The following is a 25,998-nucleotide window of genomic DNA, read 5'->3' as shown; positions in this document are numbered from 1 at the left end:
ATTATCATTGAGGTGCTTTAGGAACCTCCTAAAAAAAGAAAAAAACAACTAATACAGACCTTAAATCCAGGTATTCGTTAAGTAAGAGGAGATTAGTTATCACCAACTACTCGAATAACTACTTAATAAGGATAGGAACAAATCAGCTGTAGTGGTCACCATGTTCCCAATAGTGTTAAGACAACTACAAGGCATTCCAGGATGCAGTCATGATCTAATGGACACTGTTACTCAACAAAAACACCCAACAAACAAGCATGCAAACGTAATCTCAGACAAAATCATTAGTACAACATGAATTGGCAGTGCACCCTTGAGATGAAGGCCAACCACATACTGGGCTGCAAACACAAGAACAGAGCCAGCAGGAAGGGATCACCTCCCCATATTTAAATCCCCCAAGGCCATTCGGATGAGCTGGAGAGAGCCCAGTGGAGTTCGTCTTGTGGAATCTCCATTCCTGTAAGTTTTCAAAACTCAGCTGGCCAAACTAATCTAGCTGGAGTTAACTTTCCTTTGAGAAGGACGTTGGACTAGACAATCTCCAGAGGTCCTGTTCAATCTATTTTTTTTTTTCCTGTGTTTTTATAATAGCTAATTATCTCTATATCTAAGTGTTTAAATAGTCTAATGAACTTTTGTAATGTTTGAGGAATTTTTTTCTTGATTTTTTTAAATGAAAGTCACATGTAGATGCAAAAATGAATTATTTTGCTTCAATATGCATGATTGTCATAAACTCTATTTTGTTGCTATGTAGTGCTGAAAATCAAGTGTTGTGCTCTGTTCCATTTACTAAAGCATGAAAGCAAGGACCAGCAGAGAAGTGTAATGCTTTTATACACCCCACAGTGGGCTGGGCCTAGAATGTTTTGTTCAGTGATGGACAATCAACATCACAAGATTCAGACTAAAATGGAGGTTTTCAAATAGCAGCAATGCAGAATGTGAGTATCTAACTTGCAGAGATGTTAAATTAAAAACCAACGTTGTAGCTGAAGAGCAGCAAAATCAGTGATAACTATCTAGATGATCCTGAAGAGTGTAAAAACAATCCATAAACATCAGACAATGTCAGAAATAAGTTACTTATATTAGTAAATAGTGAGCCAGCAGAATAATCTTAACGAAAAGGCCATAAATAACAAATATACACTGTATTGCTACCATGAAATGGATGCAGTTCCCTTAGCATGTCTTTACTGTAACAAGTCACTTACACTGCAAGGTTAAAAGGCTTGTTTGTGTCTACACTGATTTTATTTTGCTCTGCATTGTCATTCAATTTCTATATCTGAATGTTAAGGAATAAAGGGAAGTATAAACAGTGTAAAGAAAACAACAAATCATATACTATCTACTGAAAGTTAATTGATTGTATAATGCATTGTACAGAAAAGTATAAAGTAACTTGACTATTTCCATATACCATTTAACATAAGGAATGATTGAACTTTACCCTTGCAAAATTGTCCAGCTTGTCTTTGTCATATAATATTCTCAGCATTCCAGCACACAGTGGACAGCAGGCTCCTGTGTGATAAAAAAACAAATAAACCACAAAACAAAACAAAACCCCCACACCATAAAATTCCAGAAATAAAAGCAAACTGTCTTTTCCCTTTACGGTGGGTAGAGCTCAAAAATTGAGTACTGACAATAAAAATATCAAAACTACCAAAGCAAAGCAAGTCTTTCAACTTGATAGCAAAATTGCACACTTTTTTTTTTTTTAATGTTGAAAACATTTGCAATGCAAAAACAGTCACTTTTCAACAAAGACACTTACTACTACTAAAGTGAATCAGCAAGATTAACTTTTATTTGTTTAAATATGCTATGTTATTGTAAGCTAAAAACACAGGTATATTAAGTATTGCAAGCCAAGGTTCTATATGGATAATGCATGCATACGCAACTGTAGTAGTGATGAATTTCAAAAGCTGAAATAGCTAGGATATAACAGAAGCAAAACTGCACATTGCAAACATAAATTCATGTGGTTGTACCACATTAGAACTTAGAATCTTTATATAGCAAGGGGGAAAGAAAACCCAGCTTTTCTATCAGATCTGTGTTTAACATGCAAGCATGTCATATTTCCCTTACTACTTTCCCTCACTATCTTGGAAACAAAAGGGATAATACTTCAGCTTTCTGCCTACCCATAGTTTTATGTTTAATTCATACCCTCGACTACATAATTCACATTCCTAGAATGACTTTCATGATATTAGACATAATACCAAAAGCACATGGGCCCTTTTTCAAACAAGTGATTGAGAAAATAACACATGAAACTTTCTGAAAACTGACCTTTCCTTGCTGTGTGATTAGTTACTGACTGTTTTGTTGAGAAGTATTCGTAAAGACAATGAAAAAACATTTCAAAATAGCAAAATTGCAAAAACTATTCCTACTGTCTTCCTTTTTCACAGTACTGTAAATACAACTATATCTTACTCTGTCTTCTAATTAAATAGAAGTTGTGTTATTCTGGGAACTTTACTTTGAAGACAATTTGGCATTCCAATGTGGTATCTGCACTGCCAATTCTGAAAAATTACTCATCCAATTCCCACCGACATTCTACCCTAGACACCACAGACCTCATTCATTTCTCCAAAACAGGTCCTATGAGGACAGCTGCACCCATTTCTAAAGACTGAAGGAGAGTGATTCCTAAAACCAAAAGCCTTTCCACTTTGGAATTACTCTGCTGAGTCCTGACACTATCTTGTTCTAGCCTTAACTAAAGACCTCCACTTTATCCTTTCTCTTGGAGGCCTCAGAGACATAATGGAATACAATATTTTAAAGTGTAAGTTTAGTTCCAAATATACACCTAATAATACGTGTAGCCTGGAGACTCTCCCCTGTCTGCAGGAAACTTGAACAATGAATCAACATACCTGGTGCAATGACTGGTTTGCAGGCAGCAGCAGCAAGCTGGGGACACTTAACAAAGGCACACTCTGTATGAAAGCTATAGTCTGAGAGAACACCTACAGCCTGACAATGTCCATGGTAGTCAACAGCCACACGGTCAGAATAGGCAGCACAGACACTGCTGTAGGTTTCCCCATTATGTCCACATACAGGTTCTACCGATTTGCAAAATGGCTGAAACACATAGAAAGGTTTCAAAGATCAGTCTGTTCATGCTACAAACAAAAATAAAGGGCACTTTATAACATTAGGAAGAACAACGTTCATGGCAAAGTTCACTTGCTGATAATAATGTTAGTAAATCTAGAGTAAATCAACTGCCAGTTTATGTACAGATAATAAATACAGATAATAAATACTTAAAGAATAATCTAAGCTGGAATCTGAGAAATGTACAGTAAGATGTTTTGGGGAAGATAAATTGTAAGTCTGTTCTAATGCTTAAATAATACAACTAATTTCATTTAACTTATTATTTATTCATCTCAATGTGTTCTTGGAATTTAGTGTGTACACATGCATTTCTTACACGTTATTTGAGAAGCTACATGTCTACATTTATTTCAGAAAAACAGAATCTATTACTAGATATCTCTGGCAAAAGTATTTATTATTGAGACCTTTCAAATATAAAAATACATTTATTTATTGTATCCATTTCATTTCCCAAAAGCGTATCTAGTGTGTCATTTGATTCAAATACACATAAAAACAGAAAAATGTAATTTTCTGCCTATCTTGCCTATGCAGATATATTTGTCCAAGACATTCAAGAAGTCAAATGCCAACAAACTTATGCTTCTGAACATAGACAGAAACAAATGGAATTGATGATTCTTCACAGATAAGGTATGAATATACTTGTGAAATTACACAGTTAATTCCATAATTTCTTGCTAATATTGAAATATTTTATTCAACTAACGTTTCAAGCAAGTCTCCGTACATCTGTCATCAATGTGCATGCTCTAAAGTAGCAAGACAATTAGGTTTTTTTACATTCTGAAGTTAATAACAGAAATAATAGAAGGCAAGTAAATGTGAGTACCACAAATACTTTCACGTCTTGCAGTCTTCTTCCCCATAAAAGGAAAATTGTAAGAGCAAAAAATTAAAGCTACCAATGTTAAAGACTTTCTGAACATGGATGCAACTAGACATATAAGTGCAGTAGAAAAAAACAGCTGTGCAATATCCTTCAGTTCTTACTGTTCAAGAACAGTATCTCATGAAGTATCTCATACGCTATGAGAAGAATTATCTGTACTTAATGAGGTAGCTGAGAAAGGGCATAAAAAAAAGATGACAGAAAGACAGAAAGGCAAAAACTTGAAGTGGATAAAAAGTGTAATTATTACACAGAAAACCCCTGAACAAGGGTTCTGTACTTCTACGAACATTCATCAGTTGAGACCAAGCGAATGTCTCAAATTCACCTTCAGTTATTTGAGAAAAATCTGGGAATGAGCAGCCTATCAATGGTAAAGCCAGTGACTTTGAAAACAGTAGCTCCTAGCTTGTCTGTAGAGTGATAAAAACAGCCTGTCTACCAATACTGTAGGGAATGGTGGGATGGAAGAACTAACCTAATCCTAATCCTTCTGAGGGATTAGTATGAAAACCAATACAATCCAGACTACCTAAAGAAAAAACTATAGTCTGCTTAGTCTCAAAAAAATCTTATAGAGTACTGTGAACAATGAAATTGCTAAAGGACGAATCCAATCAAAATGCTAAAGACTTGCTAGAGAAAGCCTATTGCTGCCAAGACAGCAGCTACTCCGAGCCTCTAACTCCACTATCTAAGCAGAAAAAAGGGGAATTTAACATGCAAGTCAAATTGTCCTGACATTTCCTGAAGAAATTAGATTTACTGTAATGGAGAAATAAACAAGCATTAATTTTCATTTACAGGAAGTTGCAATTGGTGAAAATTGGTGTTACTAGCCAAGGAACTGCTTTAATTAAAGCTTGCACTGAGGTATGCTTGCAGTAGTAGTGAAAAATATAGGAAGACTTAATACAAATATCAGAGTATTTCCCCCAAGAAAGCAGAAGCAAAGGTTTTTTTTTGGTTTTGAGACATTTGTTAACTAAAGCAAAGAAACAGTTGACAAAATCCTGAATACCATTTTGTGCAGAGTATTTTTTTATTCTACTTGAAATTACAGTTCTGAAGGACTACAATCTATGAATATGTTTGGTAAACTCTAAAAACAGAATATTGCAAAGTGGAACATTAAAGAACAAAGATTTAATATTGCTAGAACCACTTCCTACCTGGCACGGTCCTCTATATGCTAAATTTTTTCCTTTTTGGTACAAAGTACACAAGTTACTGTATTCCACGTTGTCTGTGTCACAAACAGGATCCCGTGTCTGGTCACAATTTAATTGCCTTGGCACACATTCATGCTGGCTACATTTGAACTTTCCAAAACTAGTCAAGCAAACTTGTTTCTTTGGTATGCACCTGCGTAAAGTCATAATAATTTCATGTCATCGAAAACAAACAAACAAACAAAAAACCCACAATCACCAAAACAACCAATCAACCAACCAAAAAAACCTCTCAAAATAGTCAGAAAAAAAACAGTGAAATCTTTTCCAGTGCTTTATAGAGCACTGGTTCAGCAGAACTGAAGGAAATGCATGTGACAAAACATTCTGATTAGACAATTGAGATAATTACAAGTTCATTACAAACCTGGAACTTGTTCACACCACATTTAGTCAATGTATGTGCACACAGCTATAGGTTCCATAAAATTAATCTTTTACCAAGTATTTTACTGAGTATGGATTTTACTGAGTTCTGAAAAAGTCTTGAATAAACTCCCAAGCTTCACTTTTAAAACTTGTATTTAAGGAAAATTGGATAAAACACCAAAATTTGCAGTGAATTCCAATGAAAATTATTACATTATAGAAGTATAGCCCAACCTTCTCTTGAGAGTGTAATGAAAACAAGAGTTAAAAGATTACGAGGATTCAATTACAAATACCTAATTTTAGCTTTGTAGGTTCAGTACATTATATCACATCTGATCTTGGGGATGACTTAAAAGAAACAGAAAAGTCCAGTACCAATATAGTTTCCTTTTTGGCCTGTCACCCCTCTCAAGCCTTCATAGAAGTGAAGATCAAAAACCATCAGAAATACTTTCCCCTTTATATTAAATGTGTACCTCCCACGATCTTATCTCCAAAACATTTGCCATATGTCTTGCAAGACATCCTGCTACTAAAGAGATGACAGCCAACAGAATTTGAAGAATAGACTGATGAAAGGTCAAATGACTTTCTAGCAATCTCCCTTTTCCTACAAATTACAATAATCATGTAAAATATGTCCTTAGTCTGACTATTGCTGTTTTATGCATTACACATTTCCATTTTATATGAGGAAAGACTCAAAGATTCTGAGATTTAAATGCTTTAAAAATAGAAGTGGAACGTAAGATTTTAAACTTATTCTAAGCACTTCTGTTTTAAAATGAGCTTTTACACATTTACTTTATGCTACAATATCAAACTGACCCAGAATAATCTATCATGTACAGTCTTTAATGAAACAACAACTTGAGGTTCTAAGCATAAAAATTATCCTGTAAATCTGGAAATCCTTTCAATATTTTCAAAATTAAAAATATAGAAGTCAAAGAATATATACCAACGATGCAGCTTTAGAATTGATAGTTTTCAATGCCTCAACTACAATTACAGCTGCAAAACTATTTTGTTTTCTCTGCAGTTTTCTGCATCAGGGCATTTAAATGGGCAGGAAAAAAAAAAAACTGTAAATTAGTTTTCATGAAAGCACAGTATTACACAACTTTTTATGGTGGCTTTCTTTCCAAACAGAACATGTACAAATTCTGAGAGACTGAAGGATTACACAACACTATGAAAACTGAAGACAGAGACCAATATTAAAAGCCGCAGACATTGGTTTCTGTAAGAAAGGTCTGACTTTCTTGTGTCAGTAGTATAGACCAAAATTTTGTTTTAATGTTTCACTGTACAGACATGGCTTTAACAAGATATCATATAATTACATAAGAGAAACTTAAGTCTTCCAGAGTGCTAAATATTTTCCCATTTCAGAATTAAAAAGCACAGATTACTGATGGAATAAGCAAGACTGAATCCAAATATTCAAGTGATTTTGCTTTTTGGTTAATATTGGAAGAAAAGTATGAAACAAAGTAGTAAAATGTCCAATTATTTGTTGCTTTTTCAACAAAATTTTATTCTCCCACTTTTGAAATTATACATCAGTTCTGTTTACTTGCTAGAATTGAGATCTGCATAATGAACTTAAATGATATAGTGCTACATAAACAGAATCAAAAATGGGTAGTTATTACAGTCCATTGCTATGATAAATAAGAAGTAGCTACTTCAAATCGTTCTTATTGGAGTATTCTAAAGTACAATGGACTATACAGTACATTCACCAAGGAAAAAGGTATATTTGCTTTATGAGTAGATGTCAAAGAAAAGCTTAAAAACATTCTGCTTTTACCTTTGATTTTTATTACAAGGATTAGGGTTACAAGGATCCTTGGAAATACATGATCCAAATTCAAATTGATTGTCTTGGAGACCGACGCATCGAGCTATGCATGCACTTGGATATGTGCGCCCATTCTGACCACATACTGGTACAAACTGATCCACACAGTTACATGGTAAACCTGCAAAAGTAACACATAAAACAGGAATTTGGTGCACACTTATTTTCTCTGACAGAAGATAAACAAGAGGTCACTAAGCCATCTTAGTCATCCAGCAAATGTGAAGATATACCATATCGAACCTGGTACCTCCCTCCTGTAAATAAGTAATACTGTAGCACATACACATTTATAGATAGTAGGAAGGGAAGTCTGTGCCCCTGCCTCCTTGCTGATTCTACTCAGTTTTTTTTTATTATTATTATTATTTTATTTTTTTTCCCCAAACTCCCTGTCTCTCTTTCCCAGTGGCATTACCTTGTCTCTACTTATTTCCACAAATTACCTGAGGTTTAATGGTTTAATTTTCCAGTACTGATTTTTTTCAAAGGCATGCATTTTTTAAGTGCAGGATGAACATTAGAAAAGAACATCTTCATAAAAAATTATTTCCATGAATACTGTAGAAAGAATTTAGAAGCTAACCTTCACTCTAAGAATAATAACCTTACAGTTTCTGTAGTCTGTAAAGTTACCTGTAAACTTCCGACGTTCGTCTTCTGAACTATGCTCAGTTAGGCACTGACGAGTAGAACATATCAAGTTTCCAGCAAAACATGAACAGACATTACAATCTATATTAAAGGATGTTCCATGACCTTAAAATAAATAAGTAAATGTGTACAATTAATACAAAAATACCAGAAGACTACATGGTCTTCTGCATAATACATACTCAGATGAATTATACAAATACTACCATTTTCATTATTTTTCCCTTAATTTCCCTTATTCAGTTTCTTTTACAACTGCAACTTCTACCTTTTGTGTGTACTTCTATCCTTGGTGTGTACTTTCTGTCAAGAAGTAGAAAGTGTTAATGCTTCATTATTTTTGTCATTCATTAAGTCTTTTGTAAACGTCCATTACAGCCTTAATTTCAGTCTCAGCAAACAGTTCTAGTTTAGTTTAAGCTTAAGCTTTGTCCAAAGCATGGAACAAGGAAGGTTCTAGCAAAGCCAAACAGAAACCCGGTAGAAGCATCCAGTACAAGAATACACAAATACAGAGGTGCATGCTGACCCACTGGCTTTCAGAAAGGAGCCTTTAATAACACAACTAACACCATCACAGCTGCTTTTTAAGGATAGAGTATTCTGCCTGATTTCTGCATATATATTTTAAAAAAAAAAAAAAACAAGTGCATCTTTCAAGTCGCTAACTTTCTAACATCTGAATATGAGAATCAAACACTAAACGGAGGGATTTTTTCTTCAGTTTAGAAACTCCAGTTTGGTTTTGTGAACTGTTCATACGACTGCCCTTCACTGTGTTGTGTGTCATATATAAAATCAACTCATTAATAACTGCCAGTTTATCCATAACTAGGTCAGTTATTAAAGACTACTAGCAAATATACAGCTCTTCAGGAAAGCACAAAAGTAACTGTACCCTACAAAATACGATATTTTGCTCTAATCTCTACTCTGAAGGTTCAGCTGAAGGATTATATATGGCAATCTGTATGTACGTATCTGGTGGATGACATGCGGTTAATTATGAACTCGCTGTGACCTCTTTGTGAAGCTGGGAAACTCAATAAATAATCTTTTCAGAAGTTCCAAAGAAGCAATTCAGTTGACTTACTAGCAAAATTTACCTGCTACTTTGGTTTAGTAGGGTGATGGTTGGACCAGATGATCTTGAAGGTCTTTTCCAACCTTAATGTTTCTATGATTCTATGATTAGAATTTTTGTAAAATACTAAAGGGACACAAGTAAAATCCTCAGCATTGAGCAATGTGAAAGAGGTACTCTTAGACAAATGGCAGCTGACCAAATGAGGATGGAAGAGGAAAGCCTCTGTAGCACAAAAAGCTGTTTAAGCCGCAGAACTACCCAAGAAAGAATGAATTTGTCAGCAGTTTGCAAAAAATGTTTCCAAGATATTTTTCAGTTGATTTACACACAAAATATCATTGATTTTGCAACTGATGAGTGACTTACACTGTGCTTAAATCTCAGAAATACAGAAATACAGCATGTTTAGAACAAATACTGTTGTTTCACTGTTCTTGCTTCATCCCTGCTGCCTACTGACCCCCCTAAAACCTTTGTCTTCCTCAGTCCCCAGAGCTCTCAAAAGTTAACTTCTGCTCTCAGGAAAGAAGCTAGGTATTATCAAACACCATAAAACACATGGCATGTGAGGCAAGTCAGCGACCTTTTTGTTGAAAAATAGCATACTAAGAACAAGCTTTACACAGGACTTTCATTGGTTTAGACAGCTGTTGTTAGGTATTGATTTAAATAATGCAACCCTCCAGCATATAAAATAATTAAGCAAGTATTATGGGGATGCAGACATTAACTTTTGTATTTTCTGACGAACTCTGCATTCAGATTCTCTGGATCATCGTATGCACCCCAGATTTCATTGCTTAAAGAACAGGACCTGTGTAAATATAATAATTGTTCTGAAACTTACTTTTTCTTTGTCCTCCAACAATGCACGATTTTTGGAGGTCAACGCAATGCATTTCCATGCAGTTTTCTAGCAATCCACTATGTCCACAGGTACAAATCTTGTAACAACCAGCATCACCAGCTGACGATGGAACCTGGATAAGCGTACCTTGACGGACAATAAAATCCGAGGCTTCTCCCAGTTTGCAGCCTATGTACAAAGAGAAATTTAGGTCAATATTTAGTAAATATTTCGTCAAGTGCCACTTGAAAAAAGGAGAGGCAGATATAAATTATATGCCATGTCACTTGCTTCTCAAGCCCTGAGCCTGGGCATTCTGAATCCAGTGAAGTCAGAGGTTGTAGTAACAGTGAAGAGCTCATAATAGAAAGTTTGGGTGTTAATTTACTTAGTTACTGAACTGGTTACTTGTGAGCTACCAGGCAGAGTTTGAGAAGTTGTTCTGGCCTATGAAGAGGAATTTGGAACAACTGCACCTAAGAAACCGTATCTTGAACTTTTAACACAATACCAGAATTGCTGCCAGTGCAAACACACATCCTTGGTCTCCCTGCATTTGAACGGACTCTCAGAGCTCTCAGAACGTCCTCCCAAGACTGACATCCTAATTTTCATTAATTTCAAGGCAGGCAATTCAAGGACATTGTGCCCATTCGTTTCACCAATAAGGAAAATTATGGAAATATGGCTAATAAGATGTGGAAATACAGGGCAATACACGCCACTGTGCCCTGAGATGCAGCAAGCTGCACTGTGTTTTCAGTACTTCATGCTTCTAATTTTAAATAGCAGGCAGGATGCTTAGAGACCATGTCTGCACATTTATTTCTTCTGAAGTAAAATAAGTAATGTATCTTCCAATGAGACATTATGTTTCAGTCAAAAATAAAAATAAGAATATTTGAATAATTGAAAGGAGCTACAAGGCAAGCCACAGGTTTTGAAAAGACAAAATAACGTTGATAATAGTTTTTTTGGGAATATCGGCAATTTATTCTAAAGCTTTCATCAAAATTTCAGTAACATTTTTATTACCAAAATTCAGGCAAACAGAAATTCAAATCCCTTACCTGGTACACACAGATACGGAAGACACAATTCTCCAGACTGACATCCTTTTCTATTTACTTCACATAACTGATTAGCTGCACACGGATTTGGATTACATGGATGTGTAACATCTTCTACAACGTTTCCTAAGGAACTTGGGCCTGAAAACAGAATATACAATATATATAATGATTTAAATGAGGTTTATTTCTCCTCGGGAAAGCAAGGCATTTCTTATGTTCAGTAAAATCCTGTTTTTGAAAACTCTGTGAAATCTTTTTTATTTTTAATTATACTTTTAAAAACTTGACAAGTTAGTTTGTAAACTTATTTAAAAAGTTTAGTACTCAGTGCTGGAAACACTGACCCAAGTGTTTCTTCATAAGAAAAAATTATTTCTCTATCTTGTTTTCCCAAGCATGTTTTAAACATGACAAAAATACAAACTGACAATGACGAGTAGTCTAATCAAGAAAAGTGTTACAGTCAATAATCAAGAAATTGGAGGCCTGGAGTAGACTTGACGTTTAACCAACTTTGGTATCATTGACAGAGTTTGCTTCTGTTTTCCCTTTAACTTAGTAGCAATATTCTCCTGTTACAAGATTAAAGAAAGGAAAGACAACATGAAAATGAAGCAGTTAAATGGAAAGAACCACCCAAAGCTTTAATACGTTGTCTCTCTAGGAACAATATCCATATGTTGAGGCACACGTTCAGTTGAAGCTTTAAATGAAATTTTATTATTTTCAAAGTTCATGGGATTCTAAGAAGGAAATAACAAAATTTAATTTTGAAGGTCTAAAACTGATGGATCCTGTAACAATAAAAAAAGTTTGAGTCCTACAGATAAAAGTATGTAATACGAATCAGTAAAAGGGAAGAGCAGATTTGGAAAAGAATGTTAAAAAGATGCATTTAATAAAATCTAGAACTAAGATAAAATTTTACTAATACATTTGCATTCCCCATTGAGGGCTAACATGCCTACTAAGCTCATGTTCTATTACCCCAGTAGCTAATGTATTTTTTGGTTATTCTAATTGCACAGTTAAAGAACATTAATACAGTTTATATATGAGAAAAAGGCATAATTTTGTACATCAAGGATTTGTGTTCAAAATCATGCTATTGTTTAAGTGATATTTATTTGATATCATTCCTCCTTTGCATTTCCAAGCATTGTCCACCTTTTCTTCGGAAAATAAATTGTGCTGGTGTTTTTATTATTGCTCAGTACCTTTTTGTCAGGTGAGATCACAGAATGGCTTGGGTTGGACAGGACCTTAAAGATCATCCACTTCCAACCCCCCTGCCATGGACAGGGATGCCACCCACTAGATCAGGTTGCCCTCGGCCCCGTCCAACCTGGTCTTGAACACCTCCGGGGATGGAGCAACCACAGCTTCTCTGGGCAACCTGTATCAGTGCCTCACCACCCACTGAGTGAAGAATTTCCCATGCAGCCCCTGCAGCCTCCACTGCTACTAAAAACCTCGCTGTATATATCCAGTACAAGAAGGAATAAATGTAATGAACTATGGCAATTTGAACAACACAATTTTCTCAAATATATTAAATAAACTATCTTTCACATTTAATACAGTTTTATTTGAAAAAAATAACAAAAAATATTAAAACTAACAATAAGTCTTCAATGTATCTTGGCTTCTAGTTTTGTTGCCTACCTTTGTTGATACTTACTCAGGTATGTATCCAAAGGGATACAGTTCTCCAAGTCATCTGTTGGAGATAAGAGCTCACAAATACTTTCAGCTGAGTGGCCTTCAGGGAATTTATTATGATCTCCACATTTCTTCAGTATTTCCACGCAATCTGATCTTCAGATAAATAAACAAACAGAACTTCATGAACATCACTTGAAAAAAAAAAATGCCTTATGTTAATATTCTTCCCTTTCTCAAATCCACACCTTTTCCTCTATTGCCTCAAAAGAGATGTATATATATATATGTATATATATATATGCACGTGTATGTATACATATAAAAACCACTCACATATCCCTGCATGTAAAGTGTAGCAGAGGTAAGAACAAAATTACAATACAAAGACAGGAAGTATTTATTACACCAAACTTTACGTACTTTGGGTTTGGCGTTTTTTGTTTCTGTGGCTTCTTATGCATGTGTCTTTCAAGCATTTCCTTGATACAACATCTCACACAGATTAAACATGTATCTCTCTACCCGTACCTATTAACTAGTCTCTTTTCTACCCAATCATCTATTTCAAAAATCATTTTTTCTTTAAAAAGAACTTCGTGATTTTCAGAGCCTTGTGTCAGTTAAAACCACCAATGGGTCCAAAAGCCAAGAAAGAAAAGAGAATTTTATAGACAACACAGAGTCAAAAAAAGAAAAAATCAACTTTACAATGAAAGGACATACATCCACATATAGCATGGATACAGGCAAGCATCTTCCCTTTACAGTGATGGAAATTCAAGCAACAGCAACAACGCAAGCTCACGTTCCTCCCGTGCTTGCTTTGCCATGTCTTCCTAATGTAAGTCATACACAGTCCTACAGCAGCTTTTCAGTTCTCATTAAAATCCTTAGCAGAACCTCTCAACTGCTTTTTTCCATGGTACTTACTTGCAGATAATACTTCCTCTAGATTTGCTGTGGCAAGGTTTAATCTGAAGTGAGCAGGCAATTGCCTTCCACATTTCTGGCTGGCATTTTTTAATATCAAGAACAGGAATATTTATAAATGGCATCTTAATACTCCCTTTTTCCCAAAGCTTCATGTCATTCATGGCTCCCTGGTCTGATTGTGTATTGCAGCTCCTAAAAAGTTCTGTTGGTCTTAAAAGAAGAAGTTAAAATATGGCATGTATACAAGAGGAAAAAAAAACACACAAAAAAACACAAAGAAACACCACATATTTTAGCTTTCACCATATGAATTCTACAACCTTGATATGGCTTCCCTTTTGTGTCAAAAAATACATGAATCCCTTCCACAGTTAAGCATGACCAAAATTGATTTCAATTTTATCTTTAAGGAAAGTAAGTTCTTTAAGGCTCAAAGTTGAAATACCATTTTCAACTCTCTCTTAGATCAAATATCATTTAAGCTTTTCATACCTAAAGAAAGTTGACTTAAAAGCAAATATTTTGAACGTTCTGAAAATCTGTATGAATGTTCCTTGGTGAATCACTAATGCAAGTTGATTTATCATTTATTTTTGCCCAGGCTGCATCTATCACATATATACTTTACTATTGAGAATACAGTGGCATGTCTGTTAGATATTTCAAAGAAATCCAGAGATCCCTAAAAGCTAACTGATAAAATATTAAATGTACTTTTGAAACTCAAACACTATTTAGCTCGTAACCTTGCAATTACAAACTCAGACAACACTTTTAAATTATGCATTTTCCCCCACAGAGTGTAAGAAAAACAGAAACATCTCTAACAAAAAGGAATTTTTGGAAAAAAAAAAAAAAAAAAAAGGAAGACGTGAACCCTCTTAGGAAAATGTTAGCAAGTAACATGTAAATTCAACAAGCATTTTTACCTTATGACTTATTAATATATTAAGATAGAGGAATATACTGATAATATATGATGACATTTTACAAGTTCACGAGTTAGCTTTTATTCTAGTAAGTTCTGTAATGTTGGTTGTTAACTGTAATTCCAAAAGTTTATTCTAAAGAAAAATAAGATTTATTTTTTAATTATCTGAACAAATACCAGAAAGACAGCTATATACAATCTCAAAACAGGACTGAAAATCATTTTTTAATCAAAGCACAGAAATTCCTCTTATAAAATATACAGTGTCTCCCTCTTACCTGTTATTAAAATTGGTGCAGTAAGTAAGATTTCTACAGCCCAGCTGACAAGGTTCACGTACATCTGCTAAACAGGTGAGCATGGAAACTTCAACTGCGTTATACTCGCAAAAGCGATCAAATTCTTGCCAACTCTGTGAATTGCCCCAACTTGTGCTATACAGTTTAGTGCAGAGCTCTCTGAAAAAAAAATATATGAGAAAAAAAAAATCAAATGAAAAAAGCAGCTGTTGCTCAGCTATAGCAGAGCCTATAGTCTCTTTCAGATCTCAACAGTCTACACTCACTGTAGAAACGTGTTAGTGCCCACAAAGTCTGCAGGAGTTTCCAAATGTTGTGCTCAAAGTAAATAACTACTCTCCACTGTTTTCTAAATTTTCCAGTTTTGTTTAAGAATGCTAGCTAATCTTTAAACTAGTAAGACTGAAAGACTTCTGAATATAAAACTGTAATATCCAACATAAATACGCTGCTGGAGTTTTCAGAACACCTGAACTAATGACATGTAATAAATCAGGTTGACACAACAATAACTAATCCCATCCTTCAACTTCAGATCACACCTACTCCCACTACAGATACCCCCATTTGATTACCTAAACCGGTTTCCTTTCTAAGAATTCACAGAACACATTTCACAGATACACAGTAGGATTTGGGCAAACGCCTGATATGAAACAACTTTGGAAGCATTTTCACAATTGGAAATAAAGGTAAAGAGATACTGACCTACATGTGGAAGAGTTTGCTTTAGAACAACAATGGAGCTTAGCTCCATCAAGACCTGTTGAAGGTGGAGGGTGCACAGTGACTCCTGGGTGAACAGATCTTGAACTCTCAAGAAAACATTGCCAAAGTGGATCCTGAGGAAGAGGCATTGTTTTGCAGCCTTCTATAAGTCCATCAACAATTTCAAGCTCTGTTTTCATTGACATTAGAATTCTTTTACAAGCAGTCTGACAAGCGTAGTCTTCTGCTCTATCACAGCAATACAAACCTGTTGTGTTGAAGAATTAAAAACTGTTATTTCTCAAGCATATAACAACCACCAGGATACACTACGTAATAACCTTCAGAGAAAACGTGTTATAGGAGTTCACTTTTTAAGAACCACCTTCTACAAGCGCAGGAGCAGGCAATTCCAGTGCATTGCAAGTGAAGCAAATGGAGCATTAGACAAGCTCAACAGGGAACTCATAGAACTTGAGCAGAAAAAATATGATCTTTCTGAGCAAGGTCAGGCCACACAGGAAGGTTACAAAGCTGCAGTTCACACTTGCAGGAAGAAAACATGAACAGCTAAAGCTCAACTAGAATTAAAATTGGCCAGTGATATTTCAGATAATAAAGAAGGCTGTTTAAGTATGCTAATAGCAAGAGGAGGTCTATGGAAAACAATGGACCATTACTCAGTGAAGGTACTCACTTGACAAACAGGGATGATGAAAAAGCAGAGGCATTTAATGCCTTCTTTGCTTCAGTCTTTAATATTAATGATAGGCCCTTGGGTTGCCCGGTTGCCCAGTCCTCTGAGTTGGAGGACTGTAACTGAGGGAGCATAAGCTTTCCACTTGTGGACACCAAAACTGTAAGGAACCACTTGTACCAGCTGAATGTTTATAAGTCCACTGGGCCTAATGGGATTCATCCTGTAGTACTGAGGAAGTCAGCGGATGTTATAGCTGGACCCCTCTCAACAATTTACCAAAGGTCTTGGGATTCCGAGGAAGTCCTCACTGACTGGAAACTAGCCAACCTTATCCCAGTTTACAAGGAAGGGCTTGAGAAAAGATCCTGGAAATTATAGACCTGTTAGTTTAACTTCAGAACCTGGAAAAGTTATGGAGATTATCCTGTGTGTCACTGAAAAGTACTTAAAGGATAATGGAATCAGCAGGCCCAGTCAACATGGCTTGATGAACAGAAGTTTTACCTCACTAATTTGATACTCTTCTAGGATAAGATCGTCCACACAGTGGAGGAAGGCAAGGTGGTAGATACAGTTTTAGTAGGGCTTTTGATACGGTCCCTCACAGTATCCTTCTGGAGGAATTATTCAATTGTGAGATCAATAGGCTCATGCTACACTGGGTGATGAACTGGCTGAGTGGTAGAGCTCAGATTGAATGGGGCTATATCTGGTTGGCAGCCAGTCATTAGTGGTGTTCCCCAAGGCTCAGTCCTGGGGCCAGTTCTGTTCAGTGCTTTCTATCAATCATATGGATGCAGGAGTTGAATTTTTGCTGGTGATGCTAAACTGGGAGGTGCTGTTGAAACTTGAGGGAGGAGAGGCTTTGCAAAGGTGCCTAGATAGATTGGGGTAACACCATGAAATTTAACAAGAACAAATGTCAGATTCTGCAGTTGGCACAGAATAATGCCAGACACAGGTACAGACTGGGAGATGAGTGGCTCGATAGCAGCCACGTACAAATGGATTATGGAGTGCTGGTTGACAGTAAGCTTGAAACAGGTCATCAGTGTGTTCTGGCAGCCAAGAGGGCAAACTGCATTTTGGGATGCATTAAACACAGCATAGCCAGCTGGTCAAAACAGGTGATCTGTATTTAGCATTGGTGTGGTTTCACCCTGTATACTGTGTGCAGTTCCGAGCTCCACAATATAAAAGGATATCAAGATATTTTAAAGTAGCCAGAGAAGGGCAAAAAGCTGCTAAAAGAGCTGGAAGACATGTCCTGTGAAGAGCGTCTGAGGACACTGGGTTTAAGCTTGGAGAAAAGTAGGTTGAGGGGTGACCTCACTGCTCTCTACACCTTCCTGAGGAGGGGAAATAGAAAGGGAGCTGCTCATCTTTTCTCCCTGGTATCAAGTGACAAAATCTGTGGTAATGGCTCACATCTGCAGCTCGAGAGGTTCAGACTGCACATTAGGAAAAACTTATTTACTGCAAGGGGAGTCAGACACTGACACTGGAACAGGCTTCCTACAGAAATGTTTGATGACCTGTGCCTGTCTGTGTTGAAGAGGCATTTGGAGAATGCTCATAATGATAGTCTTCAATACTGGGTCAGCCCCACAGTAGTATGATGATTTTTGTAGGTGCCTTTGAATTGAAACTATTTATATTCTATTCTATTTCAAGTAACATCACTTATTTGAAATGCAAACAGAATCAACTCTGAATGAAACGGACATAGAATTAAAAAAAATGAAAATGAAATAGAAAAATTAGTAATGTACCTAAAAACAGAAGTTATTGCATAAATTCATGTATTTACATTACCTAGAAATGTATCAATACAGTTTTTATAATAAACTTATACAATAGCAATTTATATAAAAATTATACAATCCTCAAACTTTTAAAGAAAATTTTCAGAAAAGAAAGATTTTTTATACTTACTGTCTGTAGGATTTCTCATTGGATATGACTGGGTATAGTTGTTCACACAGTGTATTAGCTGAGGGCTAATAGTTGCACAATAATTTTCAACTGCTTTTATTTGTGAAGGACCAGGAGATGAGTCCGTCCGAAAAATTGCTTGACAATATTCCCGACAGTTCGTGTGATGACCTGCATAACTGCAACAGACTGACCCCACTGGGGAAACAAACAAAACAAACAAAAAAATCTATGGTTTCCGACACAGAGGAATAAATCAGCGAGCATGTCTTGTAACCCACACAATGATGCTCAAGATATTACTGGAGGAGAAAACAAACAAAACAAAACAAAACAAAACACAAAAGACCAAATTCTCCTAAACTTCATTAAAATAATCTGTCTACACAATGAGTGGAAATATCTGTAACTAGCCAAAGCATCTTTTTCTGGTTTAGCTGGAAAAAAAAGTCCCTAAATACATCCTGAATTCAAGTTCAAGTCACAGACAAGCCAGCTGAATTTTATCTTCAGATGTTTTGTTCTTATTTAAAGTAATTCGTTTTGTCTTATAATTGAATTAGTAGACAAATACCAATGGCAAGCAAATAAATATGAAAGCAGTATCCCAAAATTCATTTCAAGAAAAAAAAATAAATCATTGTGATTCATACATTTTTGCCCTGTTACTAAACACACTGTTCTTGAGAAATACTATTACTGAAATTAATTCTGAGTCACTGAATTCTTTATGCCCTGATATTTCATTTTCTATAGACAGACATCAGGCAACAGGACACTTGTATGGTGCAAGATTTCACCTATATCTAACCCAATTTTGTTACTTAACAGTCATCAAGTGAAAAAAGCAGAATAAAACAATCATCAAGTGAATAAAGCAGAAGGAGAAATGATCTTCTAAGCAATCTTCAAAATATGACAAAAAACAAATACAGACACATAAATCAAAAATTTACAGCAATTATATAAACAGTCCAATCCTCTTATCACTTGAGCAAAAATAATTATGCATGTGGCTAGCTGTTCTATGGAACTGAATCCGTGTGATTTGTTATATGTACACCTCCAGAAGTTTTAAATAATTTAAAGAAAAAAAAGAAACTATTCATTACATACTTACTTTCATTTCTGTTAATACAACTAAAGAGAGCATTCTGAAATCAAAACAAAAATAGCATTACAAGCCTGAAAACTTCAAATAAACATTTAGGTGCCCAGTCATTTCTAATCAAGAACTAACATTTATTTTTTGTTCATCTAATACAATTTAATTGGAACAAATAACACTACAGAAACACTAAATGAAAAAAGATCAGGTGTCACTTAAGTTCTGTGTACACTCTGACTGAAATATATTCAAGTAGTAGGAAGATTCTGGTAGATCACCTTAGAAAAAACATGCTAGAATGTATCAAAATGTTTTTGTATGATAATTTTAAAGGATCTATGTGGAAAAAAAAGAGCTCTGCACATGCACACATGCAAACAGAAAATCTCAAAAAACTAAACAGCAATTAAAATCTAATGCATGCTATCAACACCCAAATGCAAACTATAGCACCCAAATGGTACATTTGGGAGTTATACAAAATGTTAAAATATAGAAGGGGGAAGACATATACCCAATTGCTTGGTTTCAGAGGACTATAATGCACAGGACAATAAACTGAAAAACTACGTATCGAACTCCTGCCCACAACAACCATCATCTTCCCCACATTAAAAACAGATCTCTTCTTGAGAAAACAGGTAGCACTTATACACTTTCTGGAACTCAGTGGAAAGATGAAGTCATGAAGCTGAAATTCTAAAATTTCAACTACCAGTTATGTAATATTTTAAAATTACACGATTGTGAAAAAGAAATTTGAAACACTCTCCACACTTGTTCAAACATGAAATAAGATTATCAAGTGATCAAATCCATTAACATAGTGACAAAACACAATCCACATCTTCATAAAGTTCCCAATCACCTTAGTTTCCCCTATCACCAATATGATATAAATTTGTATTTTACACAACATCTAGACAATAAAACAAACACTGTAATATTGATCCTCACACACTGTGGGATTAAAATCTGATGCTTTGCTGTACTAAACCAAGATGTGCTACAACCTTTAAAGAAAAGACCTCAAAATGCAGACCTAATATCAGCTTGGTAGCTCACCAGCTAGCCCAACCTCACTCAAGTCTGAAAAAAAAAGGTTGTCTCAAGCTGAACAGCTTGTAGAACTTGATCTTAAAAAAGTAGCAGATATTTTGCTTCACTTTGAAACTAGTTAGACACTGCTACTTAAGTATAATAAAATACTCAAAGAGTTCATCAGATTAATATTGAAAAAAGTCTGTCTAAAATAAGAAAGGAAAAGTGAACAGTATTTTTTATTAAGAGAAACTGGCATGAAAATTCTCAAGAATTTTCATCTGTGTTAGTTACTAATATTTACTACATTGCTGAGAAGTGGGTTATCCCCAATAATCTTCGTGATATTTTTGTGAAAATTGGTATTGCTAAAAACAGATGGAAACGTTAAATTTTTTAAAGTGAAGATGTATTAAGATTCATACATTCTATTTTTCTTTTTGTCTTAGAGATAGTTTAGAGTGCAGGACTTTTTTTTTTTTTTTTTTTTTTCCTTCCCCCCCCCCCAGTTCAAATTCTTTATTTTCATTGTTTTTGGAGATCATTTGGGTCAATCTGATTTGGCAGCATCCTTATTTTCTCCCCTGAAGTCTAATCTAGGTAGGATTACAGAGCAAAGCAAAGTCAATATCAAAGTAACTAAATCTTCCCATGGCTAACTCATTTTTATGAGTTAACCATAACCAGTAATTGCAACATCTGAATGCTGAGGACTTCCTTTGAAGCAGCTTGCTTGTATTTGGTTACACTGAGCTGGGAACTCATGTAAACACGTTTCCTTTCACAGGGGCATTAGAACTAGGTGATCTTTATGATTCCTTCCAACTCAAACCATTCTATGATTGTATGTACACAAAATCATCATCCTACATCTGTAAAGAACTAATTTATACTATTGCTTACAGGGTCATGTCATTTTTATAGCACCGTACTTTCTTCTTTGGGACCTTTGGTGTATTAAAGAAGAAAAAAAAACTGTCAAGATAGGAACTGCTGCTACACACCACATCAGTCTGATCCAAGACTGACTGTCCTTAGAAGCTTCTGAAATTAGATTCCACACCCATGCTGTACCAAGCACTGGAACACGTTGAACAAAACAGCCTGGCAGAAAGCAACACTAACTGTGTATGAATTAATGCACAGAGACAGTAGAGACCGCTGAAGAGGTATAACCATGACAGACAGACTTCAGCCTAAGTACCGAACATACTATGATTTACTACCAATATGTAGAATGATGATGTAAAGTTGCTATAAACTCAGGTAAGATTTGTCACACATTAAAAGTAGAATATTATAAAATAAGTTATTAGAAAGCTGTTTGGAATAACAGGATCACTGACCCTTTTTTGCTCAGCTTATAACCACAGACAAAATTAGAGAAGAATGTTGAGAAGACTGTGGAGTACCAACATTTCTCTTAGGAAAAAGGGCTCAAGTTGAGACAAAATTATCCTCTTCTACCTATTTTAAAAACCTGTCTGTTTTTGTAAGACAGACATGATCCCCATACCAGGTAATCAATCTTCCTTCTGTACTTGGAAACTGCCACTCCACAGACTGCTGAATCACTGTAATAATACTAATACTGCAATTAAAAGGAGGTTGTCTTAATTCCCTTTTCTGTTTCATTTTCAACTCTTCTCTCCATGCTTCTGGTTGTATAATTTGTGTATGCCTTCACACCAGCTCTGACTCTACTCTTTTAATGATCTCATTTTTCACAGTAACCCTGCAGAAAGCATTTTTCTCTTGTGCTAGCAATTTAAATAATCTTTTAGAAGGACCTGCAAGATACCAGATCCAGAATAAGGTACGCAAAAGTCTATTTCACAGAATTTTTTCTAGGTTGGAAGAGACCTCAAGATCATCAAGTCCAACCTCTGACCTAACACTAACAGTCCCCACTAAACCATATCCCTAAGCTCTACATCTAAACGTCTTTTAAAGACCTCCAGGGATGGTGACTCCACCACTTCCCTGGGCAGCCCGTTCCAGTGTCTAACAACCCTTTCGGTAAAGAAGTTCTTCCTAAGATCCAACCTAAAACTCCCCTGGCGCAACTTAAGCCCATTCCCCCTCGTCCTGTCACCAGGCAAGTGGGAGAACAGACCAACCCCCACCTCGCTACAGCCTCCTTTCAGGTACCTATAGAGTGCAATAAGGTCACCCCTGAGCCTCCTTTTCTCCAGGCTGAACAAGCCCAGCTCCCTCAGCCACTCCTCGTAGGACTTGTTCTCCAGGCCCCTCACCAGCTTCGTCGCCCTTCTCTGGACTCGCTCAAGCACCTCCATGTCCTTCTTGTAGCGAGGGGCCCAAAACTGAACGCAGTACTCGAGGTGCGGCCTCACCAGAGCCGAGTACAGGGGGACGATCACCTCCCTGGCCCTGCTGGCCACACTGTTTCTTATACAGGCCAGGATGCTGTTGGCCTTCTTGGCCACCTGAGCACACTGCTGGCTCATATTCAGCCGACTATCAACCATCACTCCCAGGTCCTTCTCTGCCTGGCAGCTCTCCAACCACTCATCTCCCAGCCTGTAGCTCTGCTTGGGGTTATTGCGCCCCAGGTGCAGGACCCGGCACTTGGCCTTGTTGAACTTCATGCAGTTGACCTCGGCCCATCGGTCCAGCCTCTCCAGATCCTCCTGCAGAGCCTTCCTACCCTCGAGCAGATCGACACACGTACCTAACTTGGTGTCATCTGCAAACTTACTGAGGGTGCACTCAATGCCCTCATCCAGATCATCAATGAAGATATTGAAGAGGACCAGCCCCAGCACCGAGCCCTGGGGAACGCCACTAGTGACCGGCCTCCAACTGGATTTGACTCCATTTACCACGACTCTTTGGGCCTGGCTATCCAGCCAGTCTCTAACCCAACGAAGCGTGGGCCAGTCCAAGCCAAGAGCAGCCAGTTTCTTGAGGAGAATGCTGTGGGAAACGGTGTCAAAAGCCTTGCTGAAGTCAAGGTAGACCACATCCACAGCCTTTCCCTCATCCACCCAGCGCGTCATCTTTGTATGACTAGTCATATGACTAGTATGACTGTATGACTATACAGTATATGACTGTATGACTAGTCATATTTGTATGACTAAAAGAACTTCAGCTGCACTGAGTTGTTGAAGCAACTCACCCTAACATGAAACTGTAACCTGTAGCCACCACAGGTTACAGTGATAATTAAGATGCTGAATTTGCTCTTCATGTAGCTCTGGACAACCGTTCAGTTTTCCAGAAAATACAGGTACATGTGCGAGAGGCATAGCTACACAGACATGAGAAAATCTTAGAAAAATTAATTTATAGTCCTCTGTAAATAAAGCTAATAACAGCTTTAGACCATCAGTCTGTCTTGAGTTACTAACGACAACTTCATTACAGAATACAGGGTTTGTCCCCATCTCTCTTATAAAATAGCAATCATATTTAAGATATCAGCAGCTTTTCTGCCCATTCAAGCTTCCTTCTGAATTGCCTACCAAAATCTCTTGAAACAGTGAACTGTGAGAAAAGACAGACAGAGAAAAAACAAGAGCAAAAGATAAAACAAAGAGATATGTAAAGTCAAACAAACAAGAAACAAAAAGAGCAGAAAAGGATATTTGCCTTAAAGGAAAAACTACGTCACCAAGATCTGTGAAAATGAGGATAAAAAGCCAATAGTATAACCCCCTTACCCCCCAAAACTCCCATTTTCAATTAATGAATAAAATATTAAGTGAACAGAGATGGTAATATTGAAATTTAAAGAACAAATGCAGAATTATTTATTCTACTTGTAAAATGATCTCATCTGAGAAGTCTTAAAGATACTTCAGTTGGTTGTTCAAAAAAACAAAACAAAACACAACTGCTGAAATTGGTCATCAAAACAAATGAGACTACAAGCAGAAGGAATGGAAAGTAACAGGCAGACTCAGCCAACACAAGTGTGTATGCCTTAAGAAAACAGTCGCATTATGGAAATTGAAAAAGGCAATTTAAGTTTATCTAGCAGAGAACACTTGCCAGTCTTCCTCACCATAGCCAGTACTGCAGGACCTAACTGGTTTCGCTCTTTTTGGAGCTCATCAGCTGCAGGTAACGGCTCAAAAACCAAAACACACAAATACAAATAGAGCAAAACATTTTGCTAAAAAGAAAGAAGTATTTTGCATCATAAGGCATGCTTTCATATCACAGGTCCATTTTTTCCAAATGGCTGCCTCTTGAATGAAAAATAATAGTGAAGCTGTTCTTTTGTACAAGAAGATATAGAGAATTCCCCCGACAGCCCACCCCCCAACAAATATTCTTCTTCCTGAAAATTATAATGGTATCTGTATTCTATTAACTCTGGTGGAAATATACATTTAGCACTGTTGTTTTGGGTACACTAACCACATTAAACATCTGAATACAGATCGCATTCAAATAAGGACATCTTAATTTAGAAATATTACTTTCAGTTACAAATATAGCAGGAAGCTCATTGCTACTCTCACAGAGCAAAGCACTTTAAATTCTATTAATCTTTTCTCAACTTCATTTAAACTTAGAATTTATCAATACAAGTTAAAGTCAGAAGCTAACATACTAAGGTTTAGTGGACGCAGCTGAAGTTTCAGATGATGGTGGACATCTGTTTAGATTTTTTTTTAAACCTGCAAAAATTAACAATTAAGGCTAAGATTTTCCTCAATTATGTTAAACAGTAAAACAAATGAAAACACTAGCACAGTAGGTAGAACTTAATCACTGGAACTTCATTTTTGGCAAGATCATTGGGTTTTGTATTAACTTGCTTTGAACTGTACGGAACAGAAACAAAACGCAATAGAAGATCACAATATTTTTAGCTATAATGTGTGGTATACAGAGTCTGCCCAGAATTCCTAAGCAGTACTTCCAGAAGCCATAAACAAGCTGCGCGCTTTAGGGGTTCATAAAAACCATTTTGGAACCTTTCACCGAACTATGTTCTGGACAGAACCTTGGGTTATAGTCTACTGTCTGTGAGTAATCCCTACAATGATGCGAGGGTTAAAAACTTCTCACAGCATCTTTTTAAAAGGGCTAATCAGTAGCCAAAATTCAATAAAACCTCAGCATAAAGCAGGATCATATGATCCCAGAGGATGAAACCTGCCAGTAGTGTAGCACAATTAATACATTTCTGAATACTTACTGCAGCAACTGAAGCTGCAGGCTTTGCATTTGAAGTTTCTGTATTTAAAAATTGTTGGAAAACCACAAGCCAAATTAAACTAAACACTGCTCAAATCTGTGAGAGCCAAAATACCTTTTTACAGTCCAGGGACATCAACAGTGTTCACCACTGTGCCCAAAAAAAAAAGGCTTGAAGAACAGAAGTGAAATAACATAGAACATTTGAATAATGCCTTATTTAAGACAAAAAAAGTAAGAACTGAAGTCCTTAATGTGAATAGAGGGGAACTCAGGGGAAATCAGTATGCAGTGTAAAGACTCAAGAAATGCAA

General features: G+C 36.2%; 1 protein-coding gene and 1 long non-coding RNA gene across 5 annotated transcripts in view; both read right to left on the bottom strand.

The window, feature by feature from the left end:
• LOC118161078 (reversion-inducing cysteine-rich protein with Kazal motifs) overlaps positions 1-25,998 on the bottom strand; it is a 108,614-nt gene that overhangs the window by 6,023 nt on the left and 76,593 nt on the right. For 3 of the 4 annotated variants that reach the window (XM_035316090.1, XM_035316088.1, XM_035316089.1), the window contains 13 exons: positions 19,481-19,514; positions 18,361-18,558; positions 15,726-15,993; positions 14,997-15,176; positions 13,785-13,997; positions 12,871-13,007; positions 11,187-11,327; positions 10,117-10,305; positions 8,165-8,287; positions 7,478-7,649; positions 5,230-5,422; positions 2,913-3,123; positions 1,460-1,533 (listed from right to left, as the gene is read on the bottom strand). In XM_035316090.1, coding sequence (XP_035171981.1) covers positions 1,460-1,533; positions 2,913-3,123; positions 5,230-5,422; positions 7,478-7,649; positions 8,165-8,287; positions 10,117-10,305; positions 11,187-11,327; positions 12,871-13,007; positions 13,785-13,997; positions 14,997-15,176; positions 15,726-15,993; positions 18,361-18,558; positions 19,481-19,514 — 2,133 coding nt within the window. Of the gene's footprint in view, positions 1-1,459; positions 1,534-2,912; positions 3,124-5,229; positions 5,423-7,477; positions 7,650-8,164; positions 8,288-10,116; positions 10,306-11,186; positions 11,328-12,870; positions 13,008-13,784; positions 13,998-14,996; positions 15,177-15,725; positions 15,994-18,360; positions 18,559-19,480; positions 19,515-25,799; positions 25,836-25,998 lie in introns of all 4 variants that reach the window. The other variant, XM_035316091.1, reaches the window with a different exon arrangement.
• On the bottom strand, positions 16,617-18,241 carry LOC118161079. The gene is made up of 2 exons (XR_004747839.1): positions 17,527-18,241; positions 16,617-17,272 (listed from the first exon to the last, which is right to left on the bottom strand). It is a non-coding gene; the product is annotated as an uncharacterized LOC118161079 (long non-coding RNA).

This window comes from Oxyura jamaicensis, chromosome 2 (genome assembly GCF_011077185.1).
Source record: "Oxyura jamaicensis isolate SHBP4307 breed ruddy duck chromosome 2, BPBGC_Ojam_1.0, whole genome shotgun sequence".
Lineage (NCBI taxonomy): Eukaryota > Metazoa > Chordata > Aves > Anseriformes > Anatidae > Oxyura > Oxyura jamaicensis.
The sequence above is the reverse complement of the archived record's forward strand: the minus strand, read 5'-3'. Positions and strand labels throughout refer to the sequence as shown.